The 19,954-nt window shown below is 50.5% G+C and overlaps 1 protein-coding gene across 12 annotated transcripts; it reads right to left on the bottom strand.

Moving 5' to 3' along the window:
- Positions 1–226: 226 nt before the first annotated feature.
- Positions 227–19,069, bottom strand: MGAT1 (alpha-1,3-mannosyl-glycoprotein 2-beta-N-acetylglucosaminyltransferase). Of its 12 annotated transcripts, none has more exons than XM_070233690.1 (4): positions 18,748–19,039; positions 17,295–17,727; positions 16,551–16,643; positions 227–2,767 (listed from the first exon to the last, which is right to left on the bottom strand). In XM_070233690.1, exon 4 carries the CDS (start codon positions 2,643–2,645, stop codon positions 1,302–1,304), a length of 1,344 nt encoding a protein of 447 aa, XP_070089791.1. In that variant the 5' UTR covers positions 2,646–2,767; positions 16,551–16,643; positions 17,295–17,727; positions 18,748–19,039; the 3' UTR covers positions 227–1,301. The 12 variants fall into 12 exon arrangements, with proteins under 12 accessions (XP_070089791.1, XP_070089792.1, XP_070089790.1 ...); XM_070233691.1 differs by having other exon boundaries at positions 16,551–16,632; positions 18,843–19,037; XM_070233689.1 differs by lacking the exon at positions 18,748–19,039 and adding an exon at positions 18,590–18,698.
- Between the last annotated feature and the right edge of the window lie 885 nt (positions 19,070–19,954).

Raw genomic sequence — 19,954 nt, 5'->3', positions numbered from 1 at the left:
CTCTCATGCCCCCAGCCCCTCCTCAGCTCTCCTTATCCACGCTCTCCTCTTCCAGTCCTCTGCTTCCCTTCCTTCAACTGACCCACTTCCTCCCACCTGTCCAGTCTTTCCCCTTAGTCCTTGTTCTCCCTTCTTTTCCTTTCTTCTCCCACCCTTTGCCTCCTTTTCCACCCTTTCCTCCTTCTCCAGGACACATACACACACACACACACACACACACACAATGTTTTTCAGATAATTCAGCCTTTATTTTTGAAAATAATTCTGTAGCTTCAACTTTCTCCCATGAACTGAGGTCAGGCAAGAAAAGAAAAAAAACACACATTGCTCTCCAACCTGCCACCTGCATCCTCATCTGAGCGGACATGGGAATGCTTGGGGGAGAGGGGAGGGAGGCCAGGGCCATCCTGTCTTGACTGTTCTACCTCACACTGACAGGGCTACCAGAAGCCACGGGCCTCAGGGAGGAGCCTGTGCACCAAACCCCTGGGGAAAAGGGGAACAAGGAGCTAATGTCTCTTCCCCCAGGCCAGCACGAACCCTCCTAGAGTGACAGGGAAGGGATCGGTTTTAGAAAGGATGAAACCCAGAGACAAAGTCTGTTTCTTTGTGGCAGGATGAGGGAGGTGTGCCCCAGCACACCAAGGCTTTCGTCCCCCTGCCGGGGATGAGCTGAGGAGAGGTCTTGCTTCTTCCCTTCAACTTTTCATCTTAGAATCACGAATTGCTAGAATGCAGGGAAAAAAGAGCTAAGAGGAGTCGGGAATAAGGAGGGGGGAAGAAGAGAAACAGGAGGAAGGCAGTAAACCCTGACAACCTAACAGCTCCACCCGGACCCTGATGATGAAACTCCTTTGGTTAGTGTCATTTTGGCCAGAAATACGTCCCCTTCTCATATAACCCAGCCCCCCTCCAACTAGGGGAAGGGGTCAGGTACAGGAAGAGGGCTCATACCCTGGCTGGAAGAGCCAGGATAGGAAAAAGAGGCCTGGTCAAGAGAGCTTAAGTTGACAACCTCCCTGGAGATGTCCTAGAAGAAAACCTGGAACCTGGACGCTACAAGCTTAATACCTCCAGTCATACCTCAGAAAGGTTCCCCTGATTTGACCCCCTTGAAAACGGGAGAATAACTCTCACCTTATCATCTGTGCACTCGAATGCCATTCGAAAAAAGAAAAAAAAAATAAAGAAGATAAATGGACCCAAGAGAGAAACACAGTGAGGACGATGCAGCCAGGGACTGCAGTCCTGCCTCAGTCCATGACACAGCAAAGAGGCCCAGGAGGGAAAGGCAGGTGCTGCTAATTCCAGCTAGGATCATAGCCCTCCCAGGTCTGCGGGGGGGCCAGGTGAACTCGGCGTCCCCGGAACAGGAAGCTGACAATGCCCCGGTAGCCGGCCCTCGGGACGCCGGACTTGAGGTCGTCCATGACTCCCAGGGCCTTGGCAAAGGCCTTGAAGCTGTCCCTGCCAGTGTACTGGACCCGCACCTCCCCCAGCTCACTCCGCTCACCGGTCCTCACTTTCTCCACCTGCAGCAGAGGAGCGCCATAGACACGGGCAAGGAAGTCCTTGTCGTAGGCCTCCTGCCGCAGGTAGGACAGGTCTAGCTGGGTGAAGGGCACAAAGTGCTGGTTCAGCTTGATGAACTTGAGGTGCTGGTCAAAGAACTGCCCGTGGCTCACACCTATGCGGCCAAAGGTCATCGTTCTGGAGATTTCAGGCCGCACGCAGGCCCGGCCCTGCCGCTGCTCAGGCCGGCGCATCCAGTCATCCCAGAAGGCCTTGGGCCACTTGGGCTCCAGCTCAGCCCAGAGCTCAGCTAACAGCAGCCAGCCCAGGCCAGGGAAAAAGTCTGTGCGGTAGAGCAGCTCAGGCTTGCTGGAGTCTACCATCTGCTCCTTGCCATTGTCATTCCAGGCAGACACACACCAGAGGGAGGGGTCAGCCCTCAGCAGTGGGTACGTGGCCTGGAAGTACTCAAAGAAGTCTGGCGCCACCTCTAGATCATCCTCCACCACTACAGCCGCGGGGAACTTGAATCTGTGGAAGACCTGGCCCAGGGCCCAGCGGTAGTGCCTTGCGATCTTGTAGTAGCCCTGGAACTTGCGGTGGTCGGGTGGTACGGCAATGTTGCTCAGGTCGGGCTGCCGGATGTGAGTGACTGCACTGCCATAGGAGGCGATGACCTGGGCTGTCTCCTCGTGTCCACAGTCCTGGCTGACAATGATGGGGAAGTGCTCCGCTGAGGGTCGATAGTGCAGTAGCTTGTCCAGGCAACGCCGGACAGTGCTGCGGTCACAGGCAATAACCAGGATGGGGATCACAGCTGGCAGTGAGGTCACAGACACGTGTGGCGGGACAGGTGGAGGCACAGTGGGTACCCTCCACCACTGGCTCCACCGAGCATGGTGCTCCCTGATCTGTTGCAACAGCCCCCGCTGCCGCTCCAGCTCCACCTCAACATCCTGTGCCAGGTGGATCACCTTGCGAGTAAGTCCAGTGGGGTCATCATCGAGAGTGCCATCTGAGGGCAGCCTGCTGGGCGATGGGCGCATCCAGAAGAAGAGGAGCAACAAGGCATTCCAGGCCACAAAGAGGATGGCACCCCACAGCACAAGCCCTGCAGACTGCTTCTTCAGCATCCTGGCCCCCACAGGGGAGGCAGGCAAGGATGGGGCTGAGGCTGCCCTCGGCTTGCCTGGCTCACTCCCCACAGTCCTAGGGATGTTTCTCTAGGTTTTGGGATTAGGCAGCAGCCATGCACCTGAGGAAAAGAGAGAGAAAACCAACTGTCATCACGAAGGCATCGGGCTGTCTAGGGTGGAGGAACTGGGCGGGGGGACGGGGGAGGGCGGGGTGTCCAGGAACAGATGAAAAAATGCAGGAGGAGGGAGGCCAGAGGTTTACTTCAGGGTTCTCTTAGAAAAGTGCCGCCTGTCCCCTAATCTGGGAGGTCAACGTGCTTAGGAAAATAGGATTAGGACAACATGCTCCTGTACTCCAAAATGAGTCCTCAGAAAAGCAATATATGTTTGAGGGGGAAGTAGAGAGTGATGCTGGTGGAAGGGAGAGAGCAAAGGAACCCCACCTCCCTTCCCTACCTGACAGATTTCGTCTCCCATCTTCTATCCAAAGCTTGGGGGAAAGGTGGGGTGAGACAATCTGCCTCCCATTCCTCAACTCAAACTGCCCAAAGATTACTGACTTAAAAATTCAAATATCACACCTCAGAGCTAAAGCCACCACCTTACCTAATAAAGAAGCACCAAGGCATTCCTTTGAAGGTTAGGAGCAAAGCCAAGTGCCCACTATTTACACGACTATGTAACATTCTGTTGGAGGGGTCAGCCAATGCAATGGACTACACAACAAAGGCAGAAGTGGAAAAGAAGCAAAATGATCTCTATTTGCTGATGCTATGAAAATATGCATGGAAAACTCTATGAGAATCAATGATAAAAACAACACAAGCAATCAAAGAATTGAGCAAGATAGCAGGATATAAAAATTAACATCAAAAATCAGTTGTCTTCGGGGGCCAGCCCGCTGACGCAGTGGTTAAGTTCACACGTTCCACTTCTCAGCGGCCCAGGATTCGCCGGTTCAGATCCCAGGTGCGGACATGGCACTGCTTGGCAAAAGCCATGCTGTGGTAGGCCTCCCACATATAAAGTAGAGGACGATGGGCATGGATGTTAGCTCGGGGCCAGTCTTCCTCAGCAAAAAGAGGAGGATTGGCAGCAGTTAGCTCAGGGCTAATCTTCCTCCAAAAAAAAAAAAATCAATTGCCTTCATATCAAATAATAAGGCGTTAGAAGAAATAATGGATGAGAAAACCCTATTTACAATAGCCATGAAAATGACAAACTATTTGGGAAGAGACTTAAGAAATATTCAAAACCCATATGAACAAAACTATAATTCCTGAAAGACACAAAAGAAGACTTAAAAAGCCCTTGTTCTTGATTAGAACATCTCAGCATCATCAAAAATCTCAACAGAAATACTTTTCTATGGAGCTAGACAAGTGACACCAAAGTTCATAAGAATAAATGAACATACAACAAGCTGTGAAGACAGACTAGTCCTACCAGATATATTAAAGTACTACACATTACAAAGCCTCTGTAATTAAAACTAGGTGGTGCTGGTATGTAAATAAACAGATCATCCAATGGAATAAAATTTAAACTCCAGAAATAGACCCAACTATACAAAGAAATCTAACAAATGATAAAGGTAATATCTAGAAATACTGGGGCAAAAAATGGTCTGATTAATAGTGTTATAACAACTATGCAGCTATTTGGAAAAAAAATAAAATTAGATCTGTACACAAGAATAACTCCAAGTGGATCAGAGATCTAAATATAAAGATTGAAATTATACAAGTGCTAGATAAAAACATGGGTCAATTCCTCTATAACCTGGGTACAGGCAAAGGCTTTCTAGATATGAATCAAAACCCAGATGCAATAATAAATAAAACACTTTTGCATGACTAAAAACACCATAAACCAAGTCAAAAGACAAATGACAAACTGGGAGAGAATATTTACAACATATATCACAAATAAAGAGCCAATACCCTAATCGAAACTTTTAAAAACTGAGGGGGGAGAAGGCCAAAAATCCTTGTCTAAAAGATAGGGGCAACTCACAAAAAGGATACTAAAATGGTCCTTAGACACATGAAAAATGTTCAACTTCACCCATAGTAAGAAAAAACGCAAATGAAAACTATACTGAGATAACACTTTTCACCCATCAGACTGGCAAAAATTCAAAACCTTGTCCTCCTGTTCTCCTGACAATGTAAGTTAACAGAAGTTCTTAATTTTGGTGATGTCCACTATCAGGGGTTTTTTCTTTTATGGATCATGCTTTTGGCATTGTATCTAAGAAATCTTTGCCTAACTTAAAGTGACAAAGATTCTTTTCCTGTGTTTTTCTCTTTTAGGTTTTATAGTTTTAGGTTTTACGTTTAGGTGTATGATTCATTTTAATTTTTGTATATGGTGTGAGGTATGGAACTAATGTCCTTTTATAGCAGTTTGTCAAAATGCTAAACACAGAGGTCATCACATGACTTAGCAAGTCCACTCCTAGATATATATCCAAGAGGAATGAAAACATATGTCCAGAAAAAAACCTACACACAATGTCTACAGCAGCTTTATTCAGAATTGCCAAAAACTGGAAACAACCGAAAGGCCCATCAACAGGGGAATATGGATAAACAAATTATAGTTTACTGGTAGAATGGAATATTCAGCAATAAAAATTCCTTAAACTACTGATATGCATAACACAAGAATGAATCTCAAAATAATTGTGCAAGGCGTGAAAGACCAAGAAAAGAGCACATGCACTATGACTCCACTTATATAAACCTCCAGAAAACACAAAGCAACTATAGTGGTAGAAAGCAAATCAGTGGTCGCCTGAGGACGGAGCAGTGAGGGTGGCGGTGACAGGCACTACGAACGGGCACGAGGAAAGTTTAGGGGGGGTGTGTTTATTATCTTGATTGTGGTGATAGTTTCATGGGTATATGCAGATGTCCAAACTGGTCGAATGGTACATTTTAAATATGTGCACTTGACTGTATGTCAATTATTCCTCAATACAACTGTCCTTAAAAAAAAGACATTATTGGGTCAAATGACAACACTGGAATATAGACAGTAGGCTGAAGTATGAGTGTTGACTGACTGATAGCCATACTGTAGCCATGTAAAAGAATACCCCAATTCTTAGGTAATACACACTCAAGTAATTAGAAGTAGAGAGCCATAAAGATGCAACTTCTCAAGTAGTTCAGAACAAAAATATATTTATATATGGGAGACAGAGAAAATGAAGCAAAATGTTAACAACAGGTGAACCTGAGTAAGGTGAGTATGAATGTCCTTATACCATTTTTATCTTGCAATTTCTTCATAAGTGTGAAGTTATTTTCAAATAAAGTTTCTTAAAAATCAAATATGAGGAATGGCCCACAGCTCCGACTAGCTTCATCCATCAATACGGCCAAGTAAGGGCAACTGGGACAATCCGTTTGTCCTGAACTCATCACTCCGTGGCATGCGTCACACACCTGCTCTCTGCCAGGCTCTGGCAAGGGACTGGGACACACATCCAACAAGAAAAAAGCATGGTCCCCCAGCCTTCTCACTCTGCCACTTCAAAAGATCTACAACAGCTTCCAATTCCCGGACAGCTGCCATTCCTGTCCACATGGCTCTCCTGGCCCTCTGCCTCTGGTCTCACTCCTTGATATCCCAAAGCTTCAGGCATGTGCCCTCTCATGCCAGCTGCTCTGCCAGTTACCCTCTCTGCCTCACAGCCCAATTCTCTAATCCTAGTCAAAACCTCAGGTCCCAGGTGTCATCGCTGTACTCCTGGGCTCTCCAGTAGCCAGTATCAAAGGGCTAATCCTGAAGGGCCTCTAAAGGAATCTGGGTTCTGCCTCCCTCGTGGCGAGATCCCCCAGCCCCCGCCAGTACCACCACTGCGTATCTACCTCCTAGAAACCATCCACCCCCACAACTCCGCAAGATCAGTCTTCTCAGAAACCTCAAGTCTGTTTCCGTTTTACTGTGTCATTAAAATTCCAGTTTACCAGCACCCATATACCAATCAGGGTTTCCTAGGAGAGAGACACAGATCTCCAGGTTCTCCTTCACTCCCCCCCGAGACTTGTCAATGTTAGGAGCTTCCTTCCAATCTCCTGGCTGGGGTTCCCTATCCCCCATCTTCCTGTCTCCTAACTGACTGGGCAGGAAAAAGTCTTTAGGTAAAGAGGCTAGGAAGGAGAAGAGACTGAACTCCATGAGTTGAAGTGCTGGCCTCAGGGCTGGAGGAGCAGGCCTGTCTCTGACTTACCAATGAGCCTCCTCAGACCAGCAAGCTCTCAGACTGGTGGCAAAAACCCAAGGGACCATATCTCTGCTACCTATCAGATGACTTGTGAAAGCCTTCACTGTGCTCCAGACGTTAGAATTAGGTAGCCTACACCCACTACCCAAGGCCTAGAAGACCTCCCCCGCTTGCTGCCCCTTCTAAGCTGCGCAGATCTTACTAAGTCTGTAAACATCTATGATGGCTGGAAACTGCTGCCCCAGTCCTGAGAGGCCTCCACCTTAGCACTCAGGGCCTTATTCTCCAGCCCACAGCCCTCAGGTTCGCAAACAGAACTTACTCCTTTTGCCATAAGAAAATTTAACACCCCTATTCCCAGGCCCCATCGCTTCTCCACAGACTCATCCAGAGTCCCAGGGTGGTTGGTTTCCTACTGCTTCTCCAAATATTCTCCAAAGCAAGATCCTCCACTCTGTCTGCAAGTTAGTGACGTGTGCCCATACACAAGTGCATGCACCCTCCAGCAGCTGGCTGTGCCTGACCCAGAAGGCCAGCTTTTGGCCAGCAGAGCCCACCCGCTCCTCCAGGGAGCACTGCTCTGAGTCCCACCATTGGGAGGGTAAGGCAGCAACAAGGGCAAGCAAGACAGCCTGAGGGCAATGCTTGGCATCACCCCCAGCTTTTTCACATCTCTGAGACTCAATTTTCTTACCTCTAAGAGGGAAACCATAATAGAATACCCCATTGAGTTGCTGTGAGGATTGGGTGAGATAATGCACATCACTGTTTAGAACAGTGCCCAGCACGTGACATCATAAATGCCGGCCAGTCACTTGTTTGTCCTCTCTCTCGCTGGCTGTCTTTGCTTCACTCTAGCTTCCTTCCAGGCCCCAAATACCCAAGCCCATCTCAGGGCCTTTGCATGTGCCTGTATGCCTGGTCTGGTCCTCTCTGTCTTCTTCACCTGGTATACTCTGACTCATGTCTCTGCCAGGACATCTTCCCTGAAGCCTTTGGACCACGTGAGGTCCACCTCCCCTTCACAACCAGCAGCACCAGCGCAACTTCCTCGTGGACATCTGTCAAATCCCGTTGGCTAAAAGCTACTGGAGGATGGTGATCAGCTCCTCCAGCACTGCCAAGTTGCTATGCCAGGATCCTGAACATTCAGGAGACTTGCCTATGACCTAAAAACTAGCTTATGTGTGGATGCCACACGCCCACAACCCCTTAACTGCAATTCTCAAGTCCAAAAAGTACTGAAAAAAACAGTAGTTTTCTACACTCATTTGGCAATAAAACCCGACCTAATCTCATTTGGCAAAATCTGATCTGATTTAATGTTAGGCTATTTATAGTCTTTATTTATCCCACTTAGTGTGACTATTCACATATTTTGCTATGGAAATAAACACGTCGGATTACAGTGTGCTGCTCCAGATCTCATACTACATTGTAAATGCACCAGATCATCTTTTTAAAATCCAAAAAATTCTAAATTCTATAATACATCCAGCCCCAAGAATTACAACAATGGAAGAGACAGATGCTCATTCACTGCCGTCGTCCCATTTCAAGCCCCCAAATCCTGTAATCTGAACTCTTTCCTCATTATGAAATATCGTTTTAAGCCTGAACTCTTGATGTAGCTTCTCAGTTGGTCTACATATTGCTAATCTTAATTCCCTCCAAACAACCTTCCCAAAGACAACAGAGTATTCTTCATGAAGTACACGCCTGGTCACAACATTAACCTGCCTTAAAAACCATCAGAGGCTGCCACTGCCCACAGAATAAAACTCAAACTTTTTATTATAATACACAGGGCCTTCACAAAAAAGTGACTCAAACATCCTCTTTCAACCTCACCTCCAACCTAATCCCAGGAACTCCATACTCTAGCCTCCGCAGCCTACTTGTTTCCCAATAAGTACACTTGTACCCTGCTGTCTGTCTTTACTCTGGGTGGTCCTTTATCCTGAAATAGTATCCACAGCCCCACTTGCAAGCACTCTCACATCCTCTAGAGCCCAGTTCAGGTGAGTCTTCCTGTAACATCCCAAGCAGAGCTAGGCCTTCCCACAACTACACTCCCACTGCACTCTCTCTACACCTCCTGTCTTTCTCTTCCATGCTGTAAGAGACTCTGTAGCCATGCCTTCCCTGGCTCTCACCTTACTCTTTAGGAAAAAGACTCTATGACCTCTAAGCCTATCACAGCGCTTGGCACGTTATGAAGTTCAAGTGGCTAGGTGGAGGACTGCTTGCATTATTAACTACATCAAGGAAAAAGACGACCAAACCAGCACAGAGTAAAGGATTACATTTTCCAAAGATGACCACCACACATTCCATCCCATGTGCTCTTCTTACAAAGAGACGACTCCTCCCTCCAGAGTGGGGTCTATATCCCTCTTTTTGATCTGTGACTACAGAGGAAGTGATGCTATGTGACTCAGGAGACTAGCTCATGAAAGGCAATACTTTCCACCTAGTGCTCCTGAGATGCCTGCTCTTGGTATCTGGCCACCAAACTAAGAGGAAGCCCAGGCCACGTGGCAGGATGCCTATAGGTATTGCAGCTGGCAGCCAGAATCAGCGACTCGACATGGGAGGAAGCCTTCCAGATAATCCCAGCCCAGCCACATCTGACTGCAACTGCATGCAAGACCACAAGCAAGAACCACACGGCTGAGACAGAAATAAGATGATTCTGTTGTTTGAAGCCACTGAGTTTTAGGCTGATTTGTTATGCCGCAATAAGTTCCTGAAACAGTGAGTAAAACAGACTCTAAGCGGCCTTGACAAGGAGGGCAAGAGTTCTTCCTGCCCTCTGTGCTCAGGTCCCACCAAGTCCCAATTCTGAGGGCCTGCCTCTACTCACATCCTTTTCCTAATTAGATATTTACTGCTGAAGAAATGAAAACATTTAGCGGCTTAAAACAATAGCAATCACTATTCCCTTTCACAGTTTCTATGGGTCAGGAATTTGGACAGTAGGGCACAGAAGGGATGACATGTGTCTGCTCCATGATGTCTGGGACCCCAGCTGGAAGACTTGAAAGCTGGGGGTTGGACTCCCCTAAAGGGCTATTCTCTCATATGTCTGCAGGTTGCTATTGGCATTAGCTGAGACATTAGCTGGAGTACTGGCTGGAACACCTCCATGTGGCTTCTCCACCTGGCCCGGGCTTCTTCTGAAAATGATGGCTGGCTTCCAAAGGTGAGTGTCCCAAGAAAGCAAACAAGCTGGATCGTTCTCACCATTCAGCGTTGGATCACTTCTGCCTTACAAGTCAGGGGACTCAGAAATCCCAACCACAAACCTCACCACAGCGTGGAAGGAGGACAGTGTCCAACTGTAACAACATGTGGTATGGGATACTTACGGGTGTGGCCATCTTGGGAAAATATAATCTGCCACACCTTCCTTTTCTAAAATAAAACAGTCCTTAACTCTGACTTGAGTCCCTGATGTTCTGTTATTAATATTTGCCAGCAAGGCACAGGCTCAAACTGGTTTTAATTTGCTAGAGTTTTCACAACTCCTTTAGGGAAGTGACACAGCTGGTCCAGACCACTAAGCACAAAGACATCTGCATGGTGGCAGGAGATCAGGAGTGAGACTTTTCAGTATATAAAACCCTCAGCCAAAACCCAGGAGGCTCTGGGCAGGTCTCACCAATCCCTATGGTCTCAGTTTCTTCATGTGAAGGACTGCCTAGGAGCTGTGAGATCCCTTTCTAACACTCTGATTCCATGGTATTCTCCAACCAGTTCCCCCTCTCTGCCAAAAATGTTTCTTAAACAGTAAGACAACACCAAATAATCAACTTCCCATAGTGATCAATAATGAAGAAGTCATATTTAGCTTTAAAATGAAATATGGGAGTTGAAGGAATATTGACAGACTTTTCCCCTGTCTTGCTTAGTATATAAAAAAGCACTGCCTAAAAAATCCAGAAGGTTAGAATACACCATAAATAATGGAGATGTAACAATTACTTTCTCGCTCATCATTAGGCTTCTGCTAGACTAGTTTCATATACCAGGCTCCATAATTTCAGAAGGATGGAAGAACTGAAAGGGAGTCAGAGAAGATACACTAAATAATTCAAGGGCTTAGAGAATAAAACCTAGGAGGGAAAGGATGTAGGTTATTCACCCTAGAAAAGAAGAGGCGAAGGGGAAGTACGGCCTGCGGCGTTAGGGTAGCAAAAAGCATGAAGGCCCTGCGATTCAGGCAATCCAGTACCAGCAAACCAGGTAACCTTCGACAAGTCACTTGACCCACCTGTGCCTCGGTTCCCTTATCTGAACAATGAGAAGGTTGATTAGGATCATCTCCAAAGTCCCTGGTCCCTAATGATAAAGAGGATAGTGACAATGTCCCAAAGAGGAAATAAGTTAACCTGCCACACATGCCACTGGGGGTTAGACATACTACAATGCTTTCTAAAGTGAAAAAGGGACACAGAAGTGGGGATCCAGGAGATCTCAATGGAAGAGTCAGGCAGCAGTGATACCCGATGGGAGGCACATCCCCAAGACAGGAGCTTCTAAGAGAAAAGGCTACGTGGTCTGAAAAGTATTATAAAGGACTTTTCATATTATAAAGGAAAAGCAAGCTGGACATCTCAGCCAGTGATGTTCTAAAGCAAAGACTAAACACACCACAAGAGCAAGGGTTAACTAAGGTGGAGCCCCACCCCCAGGCTCACTGTTCTGTGGAGAGGCACACCAGGTGGCCACAGTGCCTCTGCTCCAGTTTCTAAGACGGGGCCCTCACACGTCACAGGAGCCCGTACTCCACACACGTAAGCAAACAGGTGGGAAAAGTTTTCTTGCTAACTTGTATTTCTCCATACTGAATCTATTCTTCCTTACAGCTGAGGAGAAAGAAGCCCTAGTAACTTGTGGAAAGGACGCTGGGACGGGGTTTGGGAAAGGCCAGCCCCCACTCCCGCTCCCCATACCCCCTCCAGCGACCCCAGCTCCTCCCGGCCCCGCTCCCACGTCCGCCCTGCGGCCGAGTTTCCCCACCGCCTCCCCTGCCCGCAGAGCCCGCCCTCCCTCCAACAGCTGGAGGCCTGGGATTCCGAAAGCGGAACGGAGAGTTCCCACTTCACAGCTCGGGAGGGGGCGCGCGGCCGGCCGAGGCGCCTGGGCCCTGTCGCTCGGCTCACGGGCGCGGGGCTTTCGCGGGACACGAGAGGCTCGGAAATGGGCAGCTTCTCGAGCCGGGCCCCACGCACCCAGAGCACCCCTTCCGCTCCCGCAGGGCCTCCCTCGGCCGGGCTCCGTCCCCTCCCGGCACGAGCCCCAGAGCGGCCGAACGCAGGCGCCCCCGGCCCTACTCACCAGGCCTTCCCAACTTCCCGGCTCAGACCCGGGCCGCCCTGCCCGGGCCGCGGGGCCAGCCCGTGCTCGCGCGTCCCCGGCGCCTTCCGCCTGGCCGGCCCTTCCCGAGGCGCGCCGGGCAGCAGCCGGCAGACAACGTGGCCCGTCCCCGTCCCCGGGGCAGGCGGGGCGGCCAGGGGCGTCGCCCCGCCCCTTCTTCCCGGGCCCGCCTCCTCCCCCGACGCTAGGCAGTGACCCGCCGTGGGGGCAACCCAAGTTTTCCGGGGTCCCCAACTTTGGGAGGCGCTGTGGAGGCAGCTGTTACCAGTGGGTCCTTTCCGGCTTCCAATCGCAAGTCTCTGGGTCGATACCTGACGCGACCCACGCCCTCCACCCCCTTCAGTCCAGACTTCTCTCAGCGTCTCCTCCTCCCCAGCCCCGGCGCCAAGAGCCTCAAGGAGTTTGGGGGCAGGGGGCGGAGACCTGCCTGAGAGGTACGCAGGACACCCCGTGTAGTCGTTCACCAAGCCCAAGGCCAAGGGTCTGGGACCTGCCCCAACAAGCCGCCAGACGTTAGCTTCCGGGAAGGAGGATCCGGGGCGGCGGAGGGGCGCGCGGCGCAGGGATGCGAGAACCGGAACCGGGTGCCGAAAGAGCGGTCACGGAGGAAACACCTGCGCCAAAGGCGGGCAGGGCCAGCTGCTTTTCTTTCTTTCTTTGTTTTTTCCTTTGTAGGTGGGGAATGAGAGCTGTTACTTCTGAGTAAAAGAGCAGAGAGACAGACAGACCTGTCCCCAGGGTAGAACCACCACACCCAAGGAGGAAAAGACTCAGTCACAGGATTTTGTGATAGCCCGGTGAAAGGGGATGGGGGAAGCACGCTGGAAGAGCCTAGATGTCTGGATCCGACCCTAAGAACTGAGGGTGGGAAGCTGAGACCTGCTGGCTGCTGATGCAGCTAACTTTCTGGGGAAGGACTGAGCCCAGAGCCTGGCCTCCCATGTGATCAGAACACTCTACTGGCACCACACTGTTCCCACCTCCACTTCCCTCCTGGGTTTCAGAGCACAGAGCAGGCGGGAACTTTGCGGTGTGAGGTTACCGACTGACTTTGCTAGCTTGTTTCTCCCTGAAGGGTTCTAGAGAAACAAAAGGCAGGGCACGCCCTAAAGGCCCCTGGACGGAGATTAGGCACTAAAAATTGCAGAGGCTTCCACAAGCCAGACCCCTCCCTCAGCCTCTCCTTTAACACTCCTAGCAGCTCTACAGAGTATGCATTATCATCCTGTTCTACAGATGAGTCTGAGGCTCAGGGTAGGTGCCAACTTGCTGAAGGTAAGAAGACCTACTGGGGGGGCAAGGCCAGGTTTTAGACCCAGCCATTCTTGCCTCCAAAGCTAGCACTCATTCCCTCCCCTTATGCACCCTTGAGTGCAAGTGCACTTAAGCTGTTTGCGTCCAGCAGACCGGCGCACAGTGGGGCAGGGGGGAAATCTTGGTAGAAGCAGTTGGAGCCTACCCCTGAAGGAGCAGAGTGAGAGAAGAGCTGACACATCAGTGAGGCTGGTGTCTGTGTGTCCAAGGCCTCCAGCTTAGCTGATTGTGTGGACCATGGCAGGAGATGCGAGCCCACACTCGTGCCAGCCAGGGGCCAGTGTCTCTGTACCTCTGCCCCTTCTCTAAGTTTTTCCTCATGACAGGAACATGGGAGGCCTACACACTCACACTCCATTGTCAAGGCAAGAGGGAAAATAATAAAAGTTTCCTAAAAGTGTAAAAAGTTGGGAAACATTAGTTTGTAGATCCAAGATATCAGAAGCTAAAATCACTCTCCAGGACAAAGGGCAGAGTGGGATGCTGAAAGGTGGGAAGCCCATGACATGGGTTGATGAGATGTCAGATCCCAACTCTAACAATACTCTTTCTCCATCTAGGACAGTTTAATGGGGAACAGGACCGGGGGGACTCCCTGTGCACCATAACTCACACCCCATCACCACAGTCCTTTGTTTAGATTCCAAGGCTCACAGGAAGATCTAAGAGTAGAAATTCCCAGACTACAAAATGACTGTCTCAAGAAGAAAGGACCTGCTTAGAGAATCAGGATGGACTGAATTCTTGGATGGACGCAAGAGAAAACATTTGGTCTGAGAGTCAAGAAGCCAGAGGGATGAGTGCCAGGGTGATGATCTGGGAAAAGAGGCCCTGGGCTCTTGATGGAAGGGTTACAGAAGAAGAAAGGCAGAAGAAACAAGGAGCCAGGTGCCTGGATTCTGGGGATGAAACTGAGATTGGATTATGTGAAGATGGAAGAAAGAGGAAGATCTGGTCATAGAATAAGAGAGAATTAGAAGGGGCAATAGTGTATCCTGCCCACCCCTACCACCTCCAGAAGAGAACTGAAGAGATAAGGAGAAGCAATGAAAATTGATCCAGGAAACTGGCCTCCCATAAACCATGCCCAAGATACCCTGAAATTTTTTGCAATTTGGAAAGAACTTAAGACAGATCTTGGCTTGAAACCATCAGTAGAAGTAAAAGAAAAGTTTTAAATCAATGTTGTCTCTATTTTCCCCTTTCCCCTCCTCCCAACATCCCCACTCCCCATGAAGACCCAGAAACTCAGCTCATCAAGATCAAAGAAGACAGACACGATTAACACAATAAATCACTAAGCAAGGCTTGTGAAATGGAACTTTTGGTTAGCCACCTACAATTCCTTTTGGGAAAAGAAGGGTATAAATAAATTCAGTTAAAACACACACAATGTTTGTTTAAGTCTATCACTGGTCCTGGATCAGTGGCCCAAGCATCCTAGTGCCCTTCTAAGAAGGTGCCCCTGTGGGAAGGCTGACAGCTGTCTTGAGAGGACTGTCTTGTGGGTCAGGCAGAGGGCAAAACTAGTGCTTTCAGTGGAAATGACATGGGAGAGGAATTCCAGCTCAATTTAAGGAGGAAATGTCTTACCAGAAGGCTGTCTGACAGGGCACCGAGTTCCCCTCCCTGGAGGTTTGCTGCAGAATCCAGAAGGCCCTTGTCAGGTCAGATGCTACAGAAGCAGCACAGCCCAGGGCAGGTGATCACAGCATCTGCCACTCCACACCTAGGCAAGCCCTTTCTGCTCAGGGCTTCTGTAGCTTCCCCTCATATATCAAACTATGGAAATAATCCTGCTCTGTCTTCCTGACAACAATGTGGTGATGGAAAACAGACACAAACAGCCTGGACACTTCACATAACGTAAGCACTATACAACACAACTGTGTGGTACTTCAAATGCCTCGAAGCACTCACAGGCCTCCGAGGTAGGATGAAGGCTGCAGAGGCATCCTGGGACCACACATTCCAGAGGGATCACTATGATCCCAGTGCCTAAGCAGACTGGCAAAAAGAATTTGCTGGGTGATGCTGGGGGAGGTGACATGCCCAACCTAAAATCCGGACCTCCTAAAATAGAAGCCTGACCTTAAAGGGGCTGCCCCATGCATTAGACCAGAGAAGGAACAGCTCAGGGCCAGTGACTTCACCTAAGCCTGCCAGCCCAGCCCTCAGGACACGGGGGAGACTCAGGCAAGGAAGGAAGAAGGGGGAAAAAAGAAAGAAACTAAGTCATACATACATGATTTTCAGCTTGCAAATGATCTTAGTTCTTGTTGCCAGCCCCCAATGAATGTGAGACCCAGGTGTTACACAGCTAGTGGGAGGCAAAGAGATGCTAGAAGCCAAGTTTCCTGCCCCTCACTCAGGCTGCCACAGCCCACTATCAAAATTTCCAGCAGCTCTCTCCACTGTTTGTTGTCACTGAGAAAAGCAGGCATCTTGGCATAGGTAAACTAGAGTTCAAGGAAGGAGCGGGCAGGAGGTAACCATGCACAGGTCTGCTTTAAGTGGGAACAGAGCCTGCGAAAATATGAAGGGCTAAGAGATGGCAGTCTGAAAAAATTCATTTTAAAGAACAGAAGAGAAGACTAGCACGTGGCACAGGAAGGAAAGGCCCAGTGCTCACTCCAAGAAATGCAGCTCCACCTCCCAGGGGTCAGACACTTGGCCTCTGAAACTTAAATTTTCCTCCATCCCTCTTTAATCTGCTACCCCAACAAGGCACACTTAGCCACGCTGACTGGAGAGCCCTGAGGGCCAGAATCCCTCGGTCTGTTCTCCTTGGACCCCATGCACCATTTCCACAATTGATAACCCCAGGTATAGTTTAACAGGAACAGGATGAGACAAATTCGGGGCAGGCTTTCAATTAAGGACATCTAAGGCTTTAGCCAGCACACTAATTCAATAAAAGAACAGAACTCCTAATTCAGAGCTTTTCTCTTGATAACAATTATACAAACCTATCAAGCAATGTCGATGTTACTGTTACGTGGCCCTGGAGACTTTTCAAAATCTTTCAATTCATTTGCTCCTTGTAGCAACCTGTGAGGGACCTGGAAAGTTAGTTATCCCCATTTTGCAGGGGAAGAGAACACCACAGAACTTAACCGACATATCTAGGGCTGCACATGGACTAGGAAAGCCAGAGGTAAACACAAATCCTGATCCCCAAGCCTGTGTTCTGTTCCTCTGCTCTTTCAGTGAGCCTTCATGGCCTAACGGGGAGGTGGAGGGGAGAGAATTTAGGAGGTTATCCAGACCGTCTCTCACTGCCTCCACCCTCCCCCCAGCAAGGCAGTTCTATTCACTTAGCTCCCCCAAACAGCAGCCTGCCTCTGCCTGGGTAATCCATTCCAGAGTCTTATTCAGCCCAAACTGATGTGGAATCCTATTATCTCCGTGTTGGAGACGCCCTTACAGGTAATCTAATCCAACCTTCCTTCAGAGGCCTAAATTCTTTTCAAGTTCTCCTTGGCCTAACCTCACCATTGCCAGTACTCAAAACCCCGTACAAGGCACTCCTCCTGCCTGGGAACAAGGCTGCACCCCGACAGTGAAGGAGAGGTGAAGCTTCATGTGTACCCATCGGGGGAAAGGTTCACATCACTGGACTTCCTGAATGGCAGTGTCCCCAGAATTGCCCCACTCAGCACTCTGCACAGGAGCAGAAAGACACCAAGCAGGAAATGAAGCAGGAGCCTTACCTTTCTTCTCTTCTCTCAGCTGCTCCCCTGGAGACCATCAAACGTCCATCCAGAACTCCATTTCTGAAACTGAGAATTCCAAATCGGATACACCAAACAAAGTACAGCTTCTTTCCTCTTATCCGGGTCCAAAGTCCATGGCTGAGTGGACTCTGAGGGGGAGGAGTCTGGGGGGGAAGGGGTATGTCCAGGCCCCTCCCCCCCCACTGCAGGCTTCAGTGTCCCTCCCAAGGGTCTGTTACATCCCTTCATTCAGCTGGCTTATTAAGCCCAGAGTCTGACGATGGGCAGATCCCAGGCACTATCCCATCTCCTGCTCAGGGAAGGGAAGTCATCCACTGTGAGGAATGGTCCATCCGTCTTCTGCTGGGGCTCATGAGAAGAAACAGGCCTTAGAACCTGCATGGCCCAGGAGGCTGATTTCTGTATCAATCTACGGAACATTTAAACATTATGACACTCTCTAATCTATCACCCAAATGGATTCTTAAAACTCCTTACCTAAATTAGATTCCTTTACTCTGCTTTATCATCAAAAACTCTTCCTTAAACACTCCAAAGATTATACAAAGTACCTACTTCACTCACATACTGCACCCCAAAACAGTCACCTCATCAATCTGTACACATATATATGGCTCAGGATAAAGGAAGGATAGCACCCATTCTCGCTAAGAAAAGTAACCAAAAGCACTGATGGTGAGTGGAGACTGTCTTCTAAGAAATACAGAAAGGAACATCCTCCTCCTGTTCTCCTCTTATTAGTGCCACACACTAATCGCCCTACATTTCCCAAGCTTCTTAGGGTGTTGGTCAGCTCTCCCCGACTCAACTAAATCCATTCCAGACCTAGATGCTGGCACCTTTCACAGGCATCCTTTGCTCCCTTCCCCTCACTCTCACCTCCCACTCTGCTTCCCAAACTGCCAGAGACGTAATTCCCAATCTGTCAAACTCCTTCCTGGGGCCACTCCCGAGAGCACTCTCCTGGAATGTCAGAGGCCCAAGTCCTGCCAGCAACAGCCCCAATGTTCCAATTTCTCAGTCCGGGAGCCCACCCCGTCGCCTCCTCCCTTCTAAATTTATTCCTAAACACACACACAGCCTTCCTTCCTGTAGGGGCGTGGCGTTACCCCCCGCCCCCCCGCCAAGAATTTAACTCCTCCCACCCTTCTCCTCCGAACCCGCGCTCAGAGTTCACAGGCGAAGCGGGGACGCCGCGAGCCTCTCTAGACTCGGGCCCCCACCCCTCGGCGGCCCGAACGACCCCGGCCCTATCTGCGCGGGGCCGTTACCTGCATCCCGCCCGCCCCGCGTCGGCAGGGAGCCGCGGCCCGCCCCCTGTCGGAGCGCAGGCCCGAGGCCGGGGCCCCAAGGCCGGCCCAGGCCCCACCCCCTCGACCCCCGGCGGCCCGGCCCTCCCCTCGCGCTCCTCTCCCCCCCCACCACCCACCACAGCCACTTCCGCCCGTCCTCCGGAAGTGAGCCCGCGGCAACTGCCGCCCCCCCATCCCGCTTATTCTTCTTCCCCACTCCCCCGCCCATCACCGCCGCCACCACGGGAGCATGGGACGTGGGTCTGCAGGGCTCGAGGTTGTTCTGCAGCCACTGTTCACAGGACTGGAGACGAGGTGTGGGCAGGGCCGGGTCTGGGTGAGAACGGAGCTGGGGGCGAGACGAGCGGCCGTGCAAGAAGGGGCGGGGCAGACTGCGGCTGAGCGGGAGCGCGCGTCACGTCGAGCCGCGCGGAAGAAGGGCGCATGCGTCATAACGCCTCGGCCGCCGGCCGGGGGCGCGGGGGCGGGGCCCGCGGGCGTGGGGCGTGGCCTGCGCGCCGCAGCCTCGGCCCCTCCCCTCGCTCCGAGGGGCTAGGAACCGCCCGCGGGACCCGGTTCTGGAGCGGGCGCTGGTCCTCCTGCGGGAAGCCGGCAGCGCGGGGAGCTGTGCAGAGGTACCCCGGGAAGGCTGTGTTACTTGTTCTCGCTGCGGCAGGGCCTTCCTCGGGCGTGAAAAGAGAAGGAAGAGGGTGCGAGTGCTCCCAGAATGCGTGCTGCGGCCCAGGACGGCCCTTCGCGGCTCGCGCGCCGTGCGAGCGCTTTACGGAAGTAATCCCCGCGCTCGGCCCGCGCGCCGCCCCTGAGCGGCTGGGCGGTGTGGCCGCGAAGCCGGAGCGGCCGGACGGGAGCGCCCAGGCGGCCTCCGCCCCTTCGAGCCCCGCGCGACCGAGCGCCGGAGTGGCCCTGGTCGCTTTTCTTAACGATGTTCCTCCGGCTTGCTCTCGATTTCAAGCTGAATCCAAGAAGAGCTACTTCGAATTTGGGGAGTTCAGGTGTCATCCATTTAATGACATATTCTAGAGTCTTGCCAGGACTGTAGACAGATTTGCGGCCTCCGTTTTTAACCCCTTTTGAAAACTGGAACCTAGGCTCCAGTTTTCTGGCTTGTTTATCCACGTGGTGTCTCCAGATTCCTAGCTGCGACTAACTTGCCTGTTTTCGGTCCTGGGAATGTAGTAGTTGCTGGGTTAGGAGTCTTGAAATGATGTTTTTATTTAGGAAGATGTCATCATAATATTGGGATCATTGTTAAAACAAAATCTATGTTGCTACTACACTCAAATATAACAGGTCTACCAATAAGTTCCTTCCCCCAACCCCAGA

This window comes from Equus caballus, chromosome 14 (genome assembly GCF_041296265.1).
Source record: "Equus caballus isolate H_3958 breed thoroughbred chromosome 14, TB-T2T, whole genome shotgun sequence".
Taxonomy (NCBI): domain Eukaryota; kingdom Metazoa; phylum Chordata; class Mammalia; order Perissodactyla; family Equidae; genus Equus; species Equus caballus.
The sequence above is the reverse complement of the archived record's forward strand: the minus strand, read 5'-3'. Positions and strand labels throughout refer to the sequence as shown.